The 20,046-nt window shown below is 44.3% G+C and overlaps 1 protein-coding gene and 1 pseudogene across 2 annotated transcripts; one reads left to right on the top strand and one right to left on the bottom strand.

Annotated features, from left to right (window-relative positions):
* Positions 1-10,127: 10,127 nt before the first annotated feature.
* On the bottom strand, positions 10,128-18,647 carry NOLC1 (nucleolar and coiled-body phosphoprotein 1). 2 transcript variants are annotated; one of them, XM_065923205.1, is made up of 13 exons: positions 18,490-18,647; positions 16,091-16,146; positions 15,847-15,980; positions 15,609-15,748; positions 15,059-15,224; positions 13,219-13,355; positions 12,957-13,098; positions 12,507-12,635; positions 12,088-12,198; positions 11,345-11,986; positions 11,049-11,158; positions 10,785-10,877; positions 10,128-10,608 (listed from the first exon to the last, which is right to left on the bottom strand). In XM_065923205.1, exons 1-13 carry the CDS (start codon positions 18,607-18,609, stop codon positions 10,450-10,452), a joined length of 2,139 nt encoding a protein of 712 aa, XP_065779277.1. In that variant the 5' UTR covers positions 18,610-18,647; the 3' UTR covers positions 10,128-10,449. The 2 variants fall into 2 exon arrangements, with proteins under 2 accessions (XP_065779277.1, XP_065779278.1); XM_065923206.1 differs by having other exon boundaries at positions 15,847-15,977.
* On the top strand, positions 13,429-13,853 carry LOC136159029 (ubiquitin-ribosomal protein eS31 fusion protein-like; annotated as a pseudogene).
* Positions 18,648-20,046: the final 1,399 nt, after the last annotated feature.

Raw genomic sequence — 20,046 nt, 5'->3', positions numbered from 1 at the left:
GGGCCCTTGGCTAAGACGAGACTCTGCCTTGGGCCTGCTGGTGTAACAAACTGCACTTCACTATCTGCATTGTCCTTCTGAGTGAGTTTGTTTCCCAGAAAGCATGGCTACAACATTGCTACTATAAATATGCTTTATATCTTCAAAAAGGTAGAGGAAAACCTGACCAAGATAGAGAAGTGAAAGATAAAGGAAAGATCCAAATGAAGCCTCTAGATACAAAAAACACAGTTTCTGAAATGGAAAATACACTGGATGGAATAAAAGCAGATGCTGAAGATTGGTGATTATAAGAGACGGAAATAGAAACTAAGCAAGATGAAGCACAAGACATAAAAAATGAACAGAACACCATTTGTGTATGGAATAATATTAAGCAGACTGACATATATGTAATATCTCAAAAGGATCCCATAAAGAAAGATGTGTGAAAAGAGGCTTAGAAAAAAATATTTAAAGACCAAATGGCCATAAAATTTCCATATTTGCTGAAAGCTATTAAACTCACGAATGCAAGAAGCTTAATAAACCCAAGCAGAATAAACCTGGGGAAAACCACATCATATGATATAATATCATATCAGGTTACAACAAAATTTCTGAAACCACTGATACAGAGAAAACATTAAAAGCAGCCAGAGAAAAAAGACATATTTCTTACAGAAGAATAAATGTAAGAATGACAATAGAATTCTTATCAGAAATTACACAAGCCAGATCTTACACAAAAATCCAAATGAATTTTTTTGGCCAACCCAATATATTTTACCCCAGTGAGAAAATTGAGGGAAAAAGAACTATTTTTTTAAGAGAAAAGATGAGAAAATTCATCACCGGAATTTTGATGAATGACAAAATTACTGGTCTAAAAGAAATATGAAAGGAGGTCTCCAAGCAAAAGTGCTTTCACTGCTTCCAAATGATACCATGTAGAAATGTGGATCTATACAACATAATGAAAAGTGCCAGAAATAGTAAATATGAGTAAATGTAAAGTACACTTAATATTTAATCTCTTCAAAAGATAATTGGTTCTTTAAAGCAAAAATTATAATAGGATTTATAGTACATGTAAAAGGAAAATGTATGATCACAGTAGCACAAAAGATGAGAGGAAAAAAATTACTGCTGTATTGTTTTATAGTACACATGAAGTGATACATTATTTGAAGGTAGACTGATATTTAAAGATTGTATTTTATAGGGAATTCCCTGGTGACCAGGTGGTTAGGACAGCACACTTTCACTGACCTGGCCAAGCTTCAATCCCTGGTCAGGAAACTAAGATCTAAGTTCCCCCCTAAGCCATACAGAATGATAAAAAAAAAAACAAAAACTATTTTATAAACTATAGAGCCAATAATGAAGACAAAATAGAACCACAAAAAAATTAAATCTGAAAGAAATCAGGGAGACAAGAAAAAAGGAACAAAGAGAAGATTGGGCAAATAAGAAGTAACTGAAAGATGGCAGCTTCAAACTCAATCATACTGATAATTACATTAACTGTAAATGTAGTAAACACCCCAATCAAAAGGCAAGGAAGGTCAGATTGGGTTCAAAAAACAAAAACAAAACTATAGAGTTTCTTGTCTATAAGAAACTCACTTAAATATAAAAAAACATATGGTTAAAAGTAAAAAGATGGGAGAATGTATATTATACAAATAAGAACCAAATGAAAGCCAGAACGGCTATATTAAAGAGAGACATATCTGCAATTATAGTTGGAGATTTTAGTACTTTTCCCTAAGTAACTGATAGTAAAGCTAGACAGAAAATCAGTAATAATATAGATTTGAAGAACACTATCAACCAATTTGATTTTTTAAATTTTTATTTATTTCTCTTCAGCTGTGCTGGGTCTTCATTGATGCTGGAGCTTTCTTCTAGTTGTGGCAAGCAGGGGCTACTCTCCAGTTGTAGCGCGTGGGCTTCTCTTATAGCAGAGCACAGGCTATAGGGTGCACAGGCTTCAGCAGTTTTCACTCCTGGGCTCTAGAGCAACAGTCTCAATAGTTGTGGCACAAAGGCTTACTATAGAACATACTGTTCTGCAGTATGTGGGATCTTTCCAGATCAGGGATGGAACCTGTGTCTTCTGCATTGGCAGATTTTTTACTACTGAGCCAGGGAAGCCCCACCAATTTGATTTCAGTGACATTTATGGACCACCACCAAACCCCAAACACATTATTCTCAAGTGCACATGGATCTTTACCAAGAAAGACTATGTTCATATTTGTGCTAAATTGCTTTAGTTGTAACTGACTCTTTGTGACCTCATGGACTGAAGCCAGCCAGGCTCTTCTGTCCGTGGGATTCTCCAGGCAAGAATACTGGAGTGGGTTGCCATGCCCTCCTCCAGGCGATCTTCCCAACTCAGGGATAGAAAACACATTGGTTAAGTCTCCTGCATTGGCAGGCAGGTTCTTTACTACTAGCGCCAGCTGGGAAGCCCCAAGGTAGACTATAGTCTAGGCCATAAGACAAATCTGAATAAATACAGTTTGGCAGTTTATTACAAAACTAAACTTTCTCTTAATCATACAGTTGAGCACTCATGCTGCTTGGTATTTATCGAAATGAGTTGAAAACTTATGTCCACACACACAAAAAAGAAAACTTATGTCCACACAAAAACTTGCACATAAATGAACATGAGTTTGAGTGAGCTCCGGGAGTTGGTGATGGACAGAGAAGTCTGGCATGCTACAGTCCATGGGGTTGCAAACAATTGGACATGACTGAGCAACTGAACTGAATTGATGCATGGTGGTCCAGTGGTTAAGACTCTACACTCCCAATGAAGGGGGCACAGGTTGATCCCTGGCCAGAAATTAAGATCCTGCATGCTGCCCAGTGTAGCACAACTCCCCGACCCCCACCAAAAAAAAAAAAAAGAAAGAAAGAAAGTCCTAGTGTTATAGTCTGTGTTCAGCATAATGAAAATGTGACTTAAGAGTTCCTTCAATTAGGGGATTGGCAGATTCCCCTCATCGGACTGACATTTACATATACTTCACCCACCATCCTGTAATAGGTCACATTTATAACCACACCCAGATCTCTAAACTGAGATAGGAGTGGAGTTATTATTTGAAGTCAGAACAGTTGCCAACAGCTCTGCACACTATCAGCTTTTGTTTCAACTGCTATTGCTGGCCTGCTGGCTATTGCTTGGCTGGCTGCTGTCACCCTGTTGCCCACAGGCCAATGCCCACATTGCAGCCAATTAATTATCATGGGGCTCAGCTCCTGCTGACCTCGTCTTTTCTTCAGTTTCATGGCTGCCTGACTGGCCACTACCTCAGCAGCTGCAGTTGATGCCAATCTCCTCTGAACTGCCAACCTTTAGTTCTCAAAACCCTCTGGACAAAGAGATAATTTTTCTGTTACAACCAGAAGGGATTCCCAAAGTAAGGATTTGAGATCCTAAAGACTCAGGAATATCAACTATATCTCAGTAAAAAAAAAAAGACACTGTATGCTCCTTGACACTACAGATCCCTCTTCACGGAACATACAGGCTCTCTGAGAGGCTATAAGTGTCAGGCTTCCTTACCACTACAGATCCATATAGTCCATGCAGCCATGCATATAGTCCATACAGCCAAGAGACATTATATAATCAGGAATTCTTCCATAGGAAGATAATAAATACTATCATCTGTTTCCAGACTTTGTGGACATCCCATATATAGACTGGAACCACTGCCCTGAATGAAATTCAGTTCTGTTCTCCCGTCCAGTCCACTTCAGCAGATTCCAGAAGACAGTGTATCTTTCAAGGTTTCCCGTCATTCTCACTTTTTTCAGAAACCCTCAGGCCATCTGGCAGCTCACATTTGAATTCTAAATATGGGCCAGGGTCCAGTTCTCACCTTCCAGGACTCCTCAGTTCAGTTGCTCAGTCGTGTCTGTTTGCGACCTCATGGACTGCAGCACACCAGGCTTCTCTGTCATCAACTCCTGGAGCTTACTCAAACTCATGTTCATCAAGTTGGTGATCCCATCCAACCATCTCTTCCTCTGTTGTCCCCTTCTCCTCCTGCCTTCAATCTTTCCCAGCATCAGGGTCTTTTCCAATGAGTTAGTTCTTCAAATCAGGTGGCCAAAGTACAGGAGCTTCAGTTTCAGCATCAGTCCTTCCAATGAATATTCAGGACTGATTTCCTTCAGGATGGACTGGTTGGATCTCCTTGCAGTCCAAGAGACTCTCAAGAGTCTTCTCCAACACCACAGTTCAAAAGCATCAATTCTTCAGTGCTCAGCCTTCTTTATGGTTCAACTCTCACATCCATACATGACTACTGGAAAAACCATAGCTTTGACTAGATGGACCTTTGTCTCTGCTTTTTAATATGCTCTAGGTTGGTTCCAAATAGGAAAAGGAGTACATCAAGGCTGTATATTGTCACCCTGCTTATTTAACTTATATGCAGAGTACATCATGAGAAACGCTGGGCTGGAAGAAGCACAAGCTGGAAGTAAGATTGCCGGGAGAAATATCAATAACCTCAGATAAGAAGATAATACCACCCTTATGGCAGAAAGTAAAGAACGAAAAAGCCTCTTGATAAAAAGTGAAAGAGGAGAGTGAAAAAGTTGGCTTAAAGCTCAACATTCAGAAAACTAAGACCATGGCATCTGGTCCCAACACCTCATGGGAAATAGATGGGGAGACAGTGGAAACAGTGTCAGACTTTATTTTTGGGGGCTCCAAAATCACTGCAGATGGTGACTGCAGCCATGAAATTAAAAGACGCTTACTCCTTGGAAGGAAAGTTATGACTAACCTAGATAGCATATTAAAAAGCAGAGACATTACTTTGCCAACAAAGGTCCGTCTGATCAAGGCTATGGTTTTTCCAGTGGTCATGTATGGATGTGAGAATTGGACTGTGAAGAAAGCTGAGCGCCAAAAAATTGATGCCTTTGAACTGTGGTGTTGGAGAAGATTCTTCAGAGTCTCTTGGACTGCATGGAGATCCAACCAGTCCATCCTGAAGGAGATAAATCCTGGGTGTTCATTGGAAGGACTGATGCTGAAGCTGAAACTCCAATACTTTGGCCACCTCATGTGAAGAGTTGACTCATTGGAAAAGACCCTGATGCTGGGAGGGATTGGGGACAGGAGGAGAAGGGGACGACAGAGGAGATGGCTGGATGGCATCACCGACTAGCTGGGCATGAGTTTGAGTAAACTTCAGGAGTTTGTGATGGACAGGGAGGCCTGGCGTGCTGTAAATCATGGGGTCGCAGAGTCAGAAATGACTGAGCGACAGAACTGAACTGAGGTTGATCATAGTTTTTCTTCCAAGGAGCAAGCGTCGTTTAATTTTATGGCTGCAGGACTCCTAGGCCTCTGCATATCTCATGTTTTAGTACCAACATCCCAGGACCCTTTAAAAAGCCCAGTAGTAATGAGTTGATTGGCTGTAAGCCACAAAATTGTGTTGGAGAAGACTCATGAGAGTCCCTTGGACTACAAGATCAAATCAGTCAATCCTAAAAGAAATCAGTCTTAACCATTCATCAGAAGGAACTGATGCTGAAGCTGAAGCTCCAATAATATTCTGGCCACCTAAGGTGAAGAACTGACCCACTGGAATAGACCCTGAGGCTAGGAAAGATTGAAGGCAGAAGGGGATGACAGAGGATGAGATGGTTGGATGGCATCACTGACTCAACGGACATGAGTTTGAGCAAGCTCCAGGAGATGGTGAAGGACAGAGAAGCCTGGCGTGCTGCAGTCCATGGGGTCACAGAGTTGGACACGACTGAGCAACTGAACTGAACTGAAGCTTCAACTAGAGTCCAGATTCCTATAAGGTGCAAGCACCCCACCTACTGGCCTCTTCAGTAACTGCAGACAGCTCTGCATGGTGCAGTGGGTGGGAACTCAGTTGTTGGTAGGAACTTTGCTTTCACTGCATCTGTGTTGGGCTTTCCAGGTGATGCTAGTGGTAAAGAACCTGACTGTCATGTAAGAGACAAAGCTCAATCCTTGGGTTGGTCAGATCCCCTAGAGTAGGAAATGGCAACCCACTCCAGTATCCTTGCCTGGAAAATTCTACAGACGGAGGAGCCTGGTAGGTTACAATCCATGGGGTTGCAGAGTCGGAAATGACTAAAATGACTTAGCACGCATCTGTGTTGAGTGCCTGGTGCACTGCATTGGACTGGCAAGCCCCTAACATAATGTGAACAAAAAAGTACTAATTCCTGACTTGGGTATAAAAGGTCATTGCTATTGAATCCTCAGTCAGATTATTATCTTGCCCTACTTACCACACACCCTCCAACGGATCCATCTTCAAGGCTCTCTTCTCCCACTGGAAACACTTCCTCTTCCTTGCATGGTATGTGCTTTCTTCACACCTGGCTGCTGCTACTCTCAGAATTCTGGACCAAGGTTGGTCAAGTCTTTTCTTGCTTGTCCCCCTGGGGGTACTGTGCTGGCCCTTGGTGAAAGGACTCAGTATGGTGTACAGAACTGTTCCCAGCCCTGACTTCCGTTATTAGACACTGGGCTCTCAGGGAGTTCTATGGCTGTACATAAGAGGTACTCAGTGTTGAACACAGATAAATTTTGAGAGAGATCTGAGCTCCTGTCTCACATGAGCCACTAAGCTGCAGTTTTTATCAACTCTAAGCAAATAATAAACCCCAGCAGTTCTCAAAATTTTGCCTCGAGAGGTATCTGGCAATATCTGGAGCCATTTTTGGTTGTCCAAATTGGTGGATGCTGCTGGCATCCAGAGGGTAGAGGCCAGGGATGCTGCTACACATGCTCCAACACACAGTACAGCTCTCCATAAAGAATTACCTGGCCTCAAATAAGGCTGAGACACCATGATCTAGTTAATATTCACTTAACAGGGTTTGGGGCTTACTTGATAGCTCAGTTGGTAAAGAATCCACCTGCAATGCAGGAGACCCCAAATTTGATTCCTGGGTTAGGAAGATCCCCTGGAGAAGGGATAGGCTACCCACTCCAGTATTCTTGGGCTTCCCTTGTGGCTCAACTGGTAAAGAATCTGCCTGCAATGTGGGAGACCTGGGTTCGATTCCTGGGTTGGGAAGATCGCCTGGAGAAGGGAAAGGCTACCCACTTCAGTATTCTGGCCTAGAGAATCCCATGGACTATATAGTCCGTGGGGCCACAAAGAGTTTGCAATGACTGAGTGACTTTCACTTTCACTAATAGGGTTGGGTGACAGATGAGGATACAACCTGTGAAACATAAAGGCACAAAAAGATGTTGGAAAATCTTCTGCCTTGTGTCCATGTGAAGTACACTGCAGAGGAGCATGAGCTATCATGTGTGTGACTCACTGAACATGTGGATTTCAGCCACACTGCCAGAACCCATCAGCAACAGGTGGGAATTCAGGTCCCTGAAACTAAACAATGAAATGGACAAATTATATGTGGTACATACACTGGAATGCAGCCTTGAAAAAGATCCTCCTACATGCTACAACATGAGTAAACCTGATGACATCACGCTAAGTGCAAAAGGACATATAAACTCTGATGTCACTCATAAGAACTATCTAGTCAAAATCATAGCAGTCATCTGTTGCACTACAATGTCAATATACTGCCACGTGCTTCAACATGAGCAAACCTGAGGACAGCATGCTAAGTGCAAAAGGACAAATAAAGTCTGATTGCACTCATATGAAATATCTGGTCAAAATTACAGCAATCTGTTGCACTACAATGTCACTATACTTAACATTACTGAATCATACACTTAAAACTGATTAAGATGGCAATTTAAATGGTTTTTTCCCATAATTTTTAAAAACTGAGCATTGTCATTTATCCAAGTGGCAAAAGTCAATTTGGTTAAGTGTTGGCAAGAGGGCAAGCTAAAAGGTACTTTAAGTATTGTTCAAACTACAAGTTGTTACAGTGGTTTTGGAGGGTAGTGATGAACAAACTAAAAGTACATAGCCTTTGACCCAACACTCTTAGGAATACTTCCTATAAAACTACCCACACAAATACTCACAAACAACTGTCTCATGTATAAAATATCCACTGCAGCACTATTTAGAATAATAAAATACAAAAACAACCCAAACAGCTACCAATAAAGTACTAGTTAAAACAATTTGCGCTATTTCCATACAATGGGGTACCATGCAGCTGTTAAAAATGAGCTCCAAAGTTATGAGACACTACAGATAGCGAGCTTCTCCATGTGTGAGGAGAAATGGGAGAGGATGCACAGAGAAATTCTGGAAAGAGAAAAGAAACAAGTCCTAGAAAACATGGATAAAATGGAAATTTAAATTTTTACTTTATACTATTAGATCTAGTAAGCACATTTGAAAATGAAAGCATAAAAGGAAGAAAAATTACCCACTCATTTCTTTTCAAATAATCTTTAGATCAGTGGTTTTCAGATCTCTTCAGCATCACCTGCCTGGGAGCTTAAAAAAAATCCCAACTCCCAGAATCCACCAGAGAGCACTAAGATCTGATTCAACTGGTCAGCAGGTGGGTCCCAGGGCATCGGTGTTTTCACAAGATACCCAGATAGTCCTGACTTTCAGCCAGTGTTGTGAAATTAGTGATTTATCCAGGGCTTAAGCAAACTGTAAAACATGACAGAAAACATTATATCCTTTGTGATCACAGTCTGTCACATTTTTTTGAGCCCTTTAAAAAATGTAAAAGTCATTCTGGTCAACTGGATCCAGTCCATGGCCCATTTTGCCAACCACCAGTTTTAGACCACCCAAAGGCTGGACTTATAGCCCGAACAAGATACCATGATACAAGGTATAGTCAGGAAGGTATAGTCCACAGTGAGCCTACTCAGGTCTGAACCCTAGCCCTCTAACTGGCACCCAAGTTGTTCTGTTTTGAGTAGGAGATAGGAGGGCTTTGCATTCAATTAGTAAAACTCCCAAAACACATATAAACCAGTCAGTTTATTATTTTCTAGTAAGATGTAGAACTTTCACCATGCAGACTTATATGTATGTCAGCATACTTTCTTCCTAGCAGCAGTTACACAGAAAACCAGGTAATCAGGTTACTTGGAACCCAAACAAGGGGAGGCTAACCTTAACTTACACCTCATCTACAAACTTAGGACACACTTTCTCAACACAGGGACACCCCAGGACCAGAGAACTTGGAGAAACTGGAGAACTCAACTTTCCTCCTCACTTGCTCCTACAGCTCTACAATCAGCCTGCATGGCTCAAGAGCTGTATCTCTACTCACAGGTTTTTTTTATTGTTACCTCCACTGATACTGACAGGCAGGTTCTAAAGGGGGCATATGAGTTGCTCCCATGTACCAACTACAAGACACAATAACCCTGTTAGAATGCTCTCCCAACCCCCCTCTAACTCAAGTAATACCAGATAAAATGCTTTGTAAAGGTCCTTTCCTCTCCGTTAGCGTATACTTAGGTTACCTATAACCTATAAATTCACCTGACTAATGTAACCTAATTCCTACTGAGGACTGAGGTTTTTCATCATAGATTTTCTTCCTTCACTTTCTTGATCAGTGACTCCCAAACATGTAAGAAGTTAATCAAACTATTTTGTGTTACCACGCTACCAAGACAGAAATACCAAGTGATAAGGGCTTTTCAGATTAAATTTTGTGCTCTAAATTGTAAAAAAACAGAAGATACAGTCCTCAGAAGCCAATCAAAAATTATCTTTGAACAATAAAAAAAGTTTATGCTTTTAAATTAACAAACATATATTGCAAACATTATGTGATAATAAAAATACAAAAAAACAAAATATCCAGACCCTAGGGTATTCACACATTAGAATTTTGTCTGAAACAAAACAATGACTTTTATCCTCCAAAGTAGGTAAGTCCATGCTGGCTGAAGATTTCAGTTCTAGACCCCATGAATGAGGTACACAGTTCATGCTTAAAAGATATATACATTAACAATGGTGAATGTTAACTGCCCCTCATCAGGGCTCTGAGGGGTAGGAAGGATGAAAAGTGGACACAAGCACTTATATAGGCAGAATTCTCCAATTATAAAAATTCTTAGTGACCTTTACCAAGTCTTGGGATAGCTAAGATTTTAATCTGTGGGAACCCACCTCTGAAAACCACAACAAAAATCAGTAAGAAATGATTTAATAGAAAATATACAAATTTCTCAGTATGAAGACTTTCACAGAACATGGAGGGAACGACAACTAAAATTTTTCTTAAAAATGAACATTCTTTGTCCTTGCTACCCAACACTCAAAAAACAAATCTGTACAAAACCACGAACACAAAAAAGGACCTTAGAGGGTGTTAACAGTGCAGAGTCTTCAGACCTATTCTAAACTGCTCTCTTCACCAAGACCCTCCCCTGATAAAGCCTAGGATTCCCAGGTCTACTGTGACGGTGAGTGGGCTCAGATCATCAACCTTGCTGTGCCATAGACGGCCCAGTCACTCGCTGTCAAACTTAACAGAGTTGACTTGGACAGAGATGGAGCCTCCCCGGTAGCTGCCCCGCTTCTTCTTGGTTTTCTCGTGCCGGAAGGATTTGCCTTTGGTGAACTTCAGAACCTGATTGGCTCGCTCCCCCCAGTCTCCAGCTGCACCCCGCTGGTGAGCAGAAAGAGGTAGTTAGCACACAGAAGGACAACCCCAGGGCCCCGTCATTTCATTCTTGCTCCAGGCAACTCAAACCCAGAGAACCTATCAACCAGGACCAAACGCTGTACTCTCTCCCACCCCACCCCACCCCCTCAAGGATGGTGAAGACCCCTCGTTCTCCTGACCTTTGCGTCAAAGGAGTTGTCTGCCACTCTAGCATCCACCTCGATCTCCTCTTCCCTGATCCTTCGGAATGGAGAGGATGCCCTTCGTTCTCCCTGGGGAAGAACGGAGTAGGAAACTCAGGATGGAGCAGTCATGGAGCAAAAAGGCCCTCCTGAGCTACATACGCATGTGTGTGCGCCAGGCCAGGCAAAGAGCTGTCCGGTAATCTGTAGTTTTTGTCCACTCTAAAAGCTGGCTCCTGAGAGGAAAACAAGACAACCTACCTTCTTCCTTTTAGGAAATGTGTTGGGGGTCTGAGGCTTTATCTTCTTTGCTGGAGGAGTCTCTGCCTCCTTAGCAGCCTCATTCTTCTTCTTCTTCTTCTTTTCTGAACCTACAGAACAGAAAGCCAGACTCAGGAAACCAGTTTCCTGTCCGCTCCTCCCAGGCTCCCACACTGAGGGCCTCCAACTAACTGGAAGCTGGTCAGGGGCTTTGGCTCCCTAATCCATTCCTCTAAGAGTACAGTCAGTTCTGGTTTAGGGGACAAACCCAGGAGGCAGGTTTTTTGGATACAGACCTGGCTTAGCAACCACTACTGCTGCCTTTTTCTTCTTCTCCTCCTCCTCCTCCTCGTTGCTGCCCCTGTCTGCTTTTCCATTCAGGGCAGTCAGTGCGGAGGTGCCATTGGTCTTGGTGGCCTGTGGTCTTGGAGTGCCCTTGCCCTTGGGTTTCTCCTCCTCCTCACTGGAGTCATCAGAGGAAGAACTGCTGCTGCTTTTGGCCTTTGCTTTCTTCACGGAGGCTGGTTTGGAAGGGGCTACGGCTTCCACCTCCTTCCGTGGTTTTTTAGTTGGGGGTTTAGGTGTCTTCTCTTCTTCCTCCTCCTCGCTGCTGGAGCTGTCTGAATCCGAGCTGCTGCCCCCAGCACCCTGAGAGGCCTGCTTGGCAGGTAAAGACAGGGCTGCTTTGACTGTCGCCTTGGACTTAGGGGTGGCTACAGTCTTCTTCGTCTCTTCCTCGTCACTAGAACTGCTCTCCTCCTCGCTGGAGCTGCTGTCAGCCTTTCTGGTTAGAGGCTTCTGGCCACTGCCTGCGGCCTGCTTGGGAGTGGTGGCTGACTTAGCTGCAGGCTGCTTGGGAGTGGCGGCTGGTTTACTTGAGGGATTCTTGGGGGTACCGGCTGGCTTGGCAGGAGCTTCATCCTCAGAACTGTCAGAGTCTAGACAGGGAGGTTAGAGGGAATAGGTCCCCGAATCAGGCTAAAGAGGGTCCTCGGAGCTACCATCGCCCTGAGGGCCTCCTACACTATGCCTTCCTTACCTGAGCTGTCTGAAGAACTCTCTGCTGCCTTCTTTGCTGGAGCTGCTTTAGTAGCTGCCTTGGTGATGGCTGCCTTAGCTGGAGGTTTCTTTTCTTCCTCAGAACTTGAATCTGGAGAGAAGCAATGGCATTAGGCTGGGTCTAGGTCCCACCAGAGGCAAGAAAAAGAAGTGTAGGGAGTTCCCTGGTGGCCTACTGGTTAGGACTCTGGGTTTTCACTGCTGTGGCCGGGGTTCAATCTCTGGTCAGGGAACTGAGACCCCCGCAAGACATGTGACACAGCCAAAAACAACAAGGATGCAAAGACCCGCACAGAGCATTAGCCCTGTGGTGCTTCAGAGAAAAGCAGAAGGGAGTAGAAGCATTTCCTTCCCTACTCCTCACACTCCCAGACCCACTCACCATAGGAGATGACTCACCAGACTCGTCGCTGCTCTCCTCACTGCTCTCCACAGTCTGCTGCTTCTCTGCAGCTTTCTTGGGGGACTGAGTTCCCAGGGACTTCTTGGGTGGGGGAACAGAAGGCGGGGGGACTGAGCTATAGGGACCTGTTTAAAAGGGATAGTGTGGGAAAAAAAAAGGGGGATAGTGTGATGAAATAATGTACACACATCTTTTGATACCACTTCCTTCTAGAAATGAAGCTTAATTCCCTTTCCCTTGAGGGTGAGCTAGGATTAGTGACTCATTCCTAACAGACTAGGGCAGGGATGATGGCATGTCATTTTTGAGTTACAAAAGGCAACCTTTGGCTTTCTCCTTTCTTTGGGACAGGCCAGCTGTCAGGCCAAGGTCCACGTGGTGACTGCAGAGGTTCTCCTGCCTTAGGGCCCTGGTCAGTGGTAGCTTGACTCCCCGAGTCCAGTCACCTGGTTTTTTCTTCATGGGCTTTTTCTTCTGCTCCTCTTCCTCCTCATCACTGGAGGAGTCCTCACTGCTGGAACTCTTTTGGGCAGGTGCGGCAGCCACTTTCACTGGGGCCTTAGCCACAACTTGCTTTTTAGGTATGGTCTGCATCACACAGAGAAAATCAATTACCACAGGAAAATGTTGACCCAACCAATCCTGCCAGGAAATGGAGGACTTCCACCCCCTTGCCTCCTCTTCCCTGATAGAAATTAAGGCCAATACCTTCTTAGAGATGGCTACTGCCTTTTCCTTCTCTGAGTCATCATCACTGCTGCTGCTGCTGCTGCTGCTGCTGCTGCTGCTGCTGCTGCTAGGTGCTTTGCCGTTGGCGACTTTAGGTGCTGGCCGAGCTGATGTACCTAAGAAAATAGAAATAACGTGTGTGTAAAGACAGTTTTCGGACCCATCATCTTCATCGGCACTGCCGCCAAGATGCAGATTTTCATGAAGATCCTGAGGAGAATGACTATCACTCTTGAGGTCAAACCCTCAATTACAAGAGAAAATTAAGGGCCAAAACCCAGGATAAAAAAGAATTCTTCCTGATTAGTAAAGATTGATCTTTGCTGGCAAGCAACTAGAACATGGATATACTTTGACAACAAAATTCAAAAGGAGTCCACATTTCACCTTACTGTTGGGACTTCATGATGGTGCTAAGAAAAGAAGAATTCTTAAATAAGTCCCAAGAACAAGCCTAAGAGAAAGAAGACTAAGCTAGCTGGCTGTCTGAAATACCGTAAGGTGGATGAGAATACCCTTCAGATCATAGCTGGGCTTAAGTTTTTACAGCCAACAACTCTGACATACATTATTGTGGCAAATGTTGTCTGATCTATTGTTTCAACAAACTGTAAGACAAGTAATCGTATACTCGTTAAAAACAGACATGAGCTGGACTTCCCTGGTGGTCCAGTGGTTAAGAATCCACCTGCCAGTCTTTCCCTCATGGCTCTGTGGTAAAAAACAAAAACCAAAAAACCCCACCTACCAATGCAGGAGACACAGGTTCAATCCCTGATCTGGGAAGATCCCATATGCCCTGGGACAACTAATCCCGGGTGCCACAACTACTGAGCCCACACAACTGAAGTTCCAACACTCTACAGCCTGTGCTCTGCAACAAGAGAAGACACCACAGGAAGAAGCCTGTACACCACAACAAGGGAGCAGCCTCCATTCATCTTAACTACAGAAAGCAACAAAGCAACAAAGACCTAGCACACCCAAAAACAAACAGATAAAAATATTTTTTAAACAGACATGAACTGGGACTTTCCTTGGTGGTCCAGCGGCTAAGATTCCATGCTCCCAATGTAGGGAGCTGGGGGTTCGATCCCTGGTCAGGGAACTAGATCCCACATGTGCCAACTAAGATCTGGTACAGCCAAATAAATAAATATTTCTTTAAAAAAAAAGACATGAACTAATGAACATCAAAAGAAAGGAGTATCAAGATATTAAAGGGCTATAAAAGCCTCCTCCTATTAGCTTGGAACTTAGGAGTCTGTCAATTCTCTTGCCTTTGAAGCAAGCATAAAGGAGAAGGCTGTGGTTTACTGCATTATCAAAGGATAAATTTCCTGTCCAAGTTCAGAAATAAACTTGTCTTCCAAAAAATTTTATGATGCAAAACATTTGAATATGCCCTCTGAAGTCTTCTAAGCATGTTTTCCCTCACTGTCCACTATTTCTATAGTTTAAAAAAGTGAAAGTGTTAGTTGCTGCTCAGACATGTCTGACTCTTTGCAACCCCAGCCCGCCAGGTTCCTCTATCCATGGGGATTCTTCAGGCAAGTCTACTGGAGTAGGTAGCTATTCCCTTCTCCAGTGGATCTTCATGACCTGGGTCTCCTGCATTGCAGGCAGATTCTTTACTGTCTGAGCCACCAGGGAAACCATTTCTGTAGTTACTAGTCTCTAACTTTAAAAAATGACACCAGTCAATACCTCCAGTTCAACAACCAGTGCCATTTCATCCCTTTGGTGAATGAGGAATTTTCACACCAGTCCCCAGAGCAACCTGGTCCCCAGCCCAGCCTCTTGGGAACAAAAACAATACCTGGTTTGGCTGGGGCTTTAGCCTGAGTTTTCACTGCCACAGGTGTTGTCTTTGGCTTCTGGTTCTTTGGTGCCTCGTCCTCTGAGCTTGAGTCAGAATCGGAATCAGAGCTCTCGGCCTTCTTAGGAGGAGCTTTGACTGTCTTGGCCTGCGGCTTAACTCCCTTCTGTGAGAAAAGCCAGGAGAATCAACAAGTTTTAGGGCACGCAAAAGACATCTTAAGGTACAAAAGCAAGCTCCCTACATGCTCCCTTTTTTAGGCCTTGTTCCTGCCATTCCCTGTTTAGAGCTCCCTGCACCTGTCCACAAAACATCTTGGAATCCTTGACAGTGTCCCAGAGAAACCCAATACTGTCAGGGATGCAGAATGAACTGTATTTCCTCTAGATTCAGGGTTCAACTTTTACCTTACAAAATCTTCTCCACCTCTCTGAAAGACCTCCTAATAATCTGCTGTTGAATAACCACCACCACCAGGCTAAAAGCCAAGATTTTAGGTTTCTTCTTTTCAATCCCTTAAGCAATTCCTTTCCTCCCCAAAGCTGCAAACCTCAACAGGCTTTTTCTTTTTGTCTTCTTCCTCCTCCTCATCACTGGATTCTTCACTGCTGCTGCTGCTGCTGCTCTCTGATGCTCTGACTGCAGCCTTTCCAGGATGCTGAAGCAGATTGGCCTGCTTGGCAGGTACAGCTTAACAAAAATATATGGGTCCCGGTAAGAATCAGCCATTTAGTACTGGGAGACTACAAATCTTCTTCCTGGAACCACAACTCCCTGCTGGGCCTTACCAGCTTTCTTAGCTGGAGGCCCCTGGGTTTTTTCCTCCTCACTGCTGTCTTCACTGCTGTCACTGGATGGAGTCTTCTTCTTAGCCACTGGTCCATTTGCCTGTAACTTCCGCTTTGGGGCCTTGGTGGACCTGCTGAAGCAGATTAGGCTAACTTCTGGGGAAGAGGACCTTCTCAAACCAAAGAACACAGCCCAGCCTACTTGCGGGTAGAAAAGAGCCACACTGGCAAAGAGAAGACTTACTTGAGCCAGAAACTATAGATATCCAAAAGCGAAGAAGCGTTGGCATCCTGCTGGGTCTATAAGAGAAAAGAGAGAGAAAGCAGGGTAAGAAAGTTTTATCCTGGTTATTCTATGGGAGTTCAAATTTTGTGTTACTCTCTCATTAAGAGTCACTTATTTTGTCTGCTCTATCTGATACAAATGTTACATCTCTGAAGGTTTCTCCTACTTGCATCAATTAGGAGAAAAATAATCTGTTTATTGTATTTCCCAATTTTTGGTAACAAAAACTTGGGTTATTCCTCTAGTTTCTGGCATCATCTATTCCCCTGCCTGTCAATCCTATTTATCAAAGCCTTTAAAAACGTGCATCCCCTTAATTCCAGCAGTGTACTATCCAGAAATTTATCCTTACCCATGAAACAAACACCTACACAGGAAGATGTTTGCTGCAACCTGGTTTATAATTCCAAATCATTGGAAATCAACCATCAAGAGAAGATTACTAAAAATCTATGCTAATTATTCAGTGAGGAACTACATTCAGCTGTTAATTACACTGCTTATGAATTATGAGTTGGTGTCAAAAAAAAATGGCAAGGCATTACAGTATATACAAGAGCACAGGCTCAAAGTTAGATGAGGTGTGAAACTTACTTCTGCCAGTTAGTAATGTGTGACCCTGAGTAAATCACTTGATCTTTCTAATACTGTTTTTCTTCCCTGTAAGATAGATAATACTATACAGCACTAAGTTGTTGAGAGAATGAGATAATGCACATAAGGAGTTTAGCATCTGGCCCTTAGTATGCCCTCCACAAAGGTTAGCTTTTGTCACATAAAAAAGATTTCTGATTCTGAAAGGCCCAATTTCATCCAGCCGGATATGGAAATACTCTCTGCAGCCTCTAACAGTCAATTCAAAATAGTTCCAATATGAACGCAGCTCTATCAAATCACATGTGGCAGGCTGTCTCAGCTTAAGGAAGCCTGTTGAGGCTGATCTGATTTATAATTTGTGTAACCTGATTCTACCACAAAGAACAAGCCTATCTTCTTAGTCAAAGACTAAGACCACTAAAGACTACCATATGAGCTTCCCTGGTGGCTCAGATGGTGAAGAATATGCCTGCAATGCAGGAGAATCAGGTTTGATCCCTGGGTCAGAAAGATCCCCTGGAGAAGGGAATGGCAACCCACTCCAGTATTCTTGCCTGGAGAATCCCATAGACAGAGGAGCTTGGGTGGCTAGAGTTCATGGACTTCCAAAGAGTCATACACCACTGGGCAACTAACACTTTCACTTTCAAGGACTACCACATCACTCCACTCCATAATCAAGGTGTTTTCTTGTGCAGTCTTGTCTGCTCTCCTTGAGATGGAGATTCCAAACCTTTCACATTCCTGGTCATCTTCCTTTTACTTGTTTTTAGAACATCCTAAGGTACCATAACCAAGATAACAACTTCCACTCATTGATGCTTTCTGAGCACCAGGCACTGGTATTGCCACTTTGCATATATCATGTTATTAAAACTCACAAAAATCCTATAGAAGCAGAAACAGATTCAAAGAGATTAAGCAAGCTGCCTGGATCATACACTTTTTAAGTGGCAGAGACTGTTCCCAAAGCTAGACTTCGTCTGATGCCAGAAGTCAAAGATTCTACAACTGCTTGGTAGTTATGATGCTTAACCCTACTTCTACTCCCGTTCATTATTTTCTTTAGTAACAAAAATCCCAGCTATCATTACCGGCCTCCCCGTGGCTCAGACGGTAAAGAATCTGCCCGCATGCGTGAGACCCGATTAGAGCTCTGGGTCAGGAAGGACCCCCCCCCCCCCGCCCCCCCGCATAAGGGAATGGCTACCCACTCCAGTATTCTTTCCTGGAGAATTCCAAGGACAGAGGAGCCTGGCGGGCTTCTCCATGGGACTGCAGAGAGTTGGAAACGACTCAGCGACTAACACTTTCACTTTTTTTCAGCTTTCATTATTTCGAAAGCATTCTACTTGAGTCCTGGATAAATCCGTTTGAGAGTTAAAATTCAAGTCGCGCTTGGCACTAGCCAACATAAAAGCCCAATGAAAGTACCAGGAGCCTCTAATGCCTCCTGTGGGACAAGGCGCTCCCGCCCGGTCGCACTCTGCTAGCCACGTGACCTAGGCCACGAGGATCCCACGCTGCCACCGCCTCACCTCTCACCAGAAAAAAGCAAGACTCGGCGCTAAGTAGTCAGACCTCATGAAGTGATGCCAAGACTCCAGGCTTCCGCCAACCGCCGAGAGCTCGGCACAAAGACCTGGCAGTCATTAGTCTGGCGGACCCCGCCGACCTCCCTACGTGCAGACCTAAGCATGTCAGGGTCCGCAGCCCTGTGGTGATCCCACCCCAGCCCATGATCCAAGCCCCGGACTCACAGCGCCTGTTGCCTTGACGAATTTATTGGCCACGCTCGAGAGCTGGTTATCTCGCAGAAAGCCGAGCACGAGGGGATACAGGTCGCTGGGAACCACGCGGCGTAAGCCGGCGTCCGCCATCCTCCCGATAATACGCGTCACTACCGTCGCGGACGCACAGGACTCAAGAAACCGGAAGAGGCGGGCTAGGGGAGGACCCGTGCAACGTCCTCGCGCCGCGCGGGGCACGCCGGAAGGGGCGGGCGCACTCTCGGAGACAGGGTAAGGGCGAAATCCAGGAACGCTTTCCGGTCCCACGAGTATCTCCATCTTGGAAGGGCGGAGCCCACCGTTCTGCTTTGTGAAGGCGGAGCCCTGACGTCAGAGGTCACGCCCTTGGTGGCGGCGGGAAAGCTTCGGACTTCCCGCGTCTTGCCTTCCTGCTGGAGCCACCTTTCTCAGTGCAGCGGTTACCCGCGGCCCTGGCATTCAGATATCAGAGTAAGGCGTGGGTCGGCGGGCCTGAGCTGACCTTGAATTTTCTAAACTTGGTCACATATCCCACCCATCGTCCGCTATTCACGCTGCCAGTGGATTCCCACTCTTCTCCATCTTCACTTTCAACACCCTGGAAGGCCCTTTCTCAAAATACCACCCCAACCTCTGCACTCCCAACTCCATTACCAAGGGCCCTTCAGATTATCTGTGGTAGTGGTGAGGTGTTGATCTTCAAAACTGTCCCCACCTCAACCTTGACTTGCCCATGAAACAACTCTTCCCTCCCTTATTTACACAGCTTCAGGTCAGCTTCATGAAGGGAAAAAGGGAATGTGCAATAAACCCGACAGCAGCAATCTCTTCAAACGGATAATCCTGAAAATAACCCTTCTACCTCCTGGGTAGTCCACACTATGAATCCTCCCTGTGAAAGAACTAGAAAACCCTTCAACTGCCTCTCTTTGTCATGAGTACTCAAATTTATCAATCAATGCCCAGGCCTATCAAGTTAATTTCAAGTTCTCCATATTTCAGTTCACATTAGCAGATAGCAATCCCTACAATCCTATCTACTACCCCTAGACTATTTCTCCTTCATGCCCCTTAGGGAGGGACCCACTTCTTTGCCTTTCTCAAAATAGGCATTCCCCTGTCCTTGGTATAATTCCTACATGTCCCTCTTTCCCAAAGGTCTATTCACCTGCATGCATTCTTTAAACATCTGAGCACTTGCTGAATGCCAAGCATTGTGCTCAAGCTATGGTACACACAAGCCTCAGTTTCAAAAACATTGGAAACATCAAAAAAATGTTTCAAAAAACATTACAACAGGTGTGAACTTCCTCTGGGTCCTGATGTTCAAATTCCTTCCTGGACCAATAGCACCACGCTTGTTGGAAATGCAGAATCTCAAGGCCCACCCCATAATTCAGAATCCTCATTTTTAAAAAATCTCCAGACTTAGCTACCCTTTCAAAGTCTGAGAAGCACTGCCCTAGATGACTGATTTCGCTGACAAGACTCTTGAAGAGCAGTTTCAAGTCCAATAGGATTCTGCACCTAACCGAAGAAGGGTCCTAG

This window comes from Muntiacus reevesi, chromosome 2 (genome assembly GCF_963930625.1).
Source record: "Muntiacus reevesi chromosome 2, mMunRee1.1, whole genome shotgun sequence".
In the NCBI taxonomy this organism is placed as follows: Eukaryota; Metazoa; Chordata; class Mammalia; order Artiodactyla; family Cervidae; genus Muntiacus; species Muntiacus reevesi.
The sequence above is the reverse complement of the archived record's forward strand: the minus strand, read 5'-3'. Positions and strand labels throughout refer to the sequence as shown.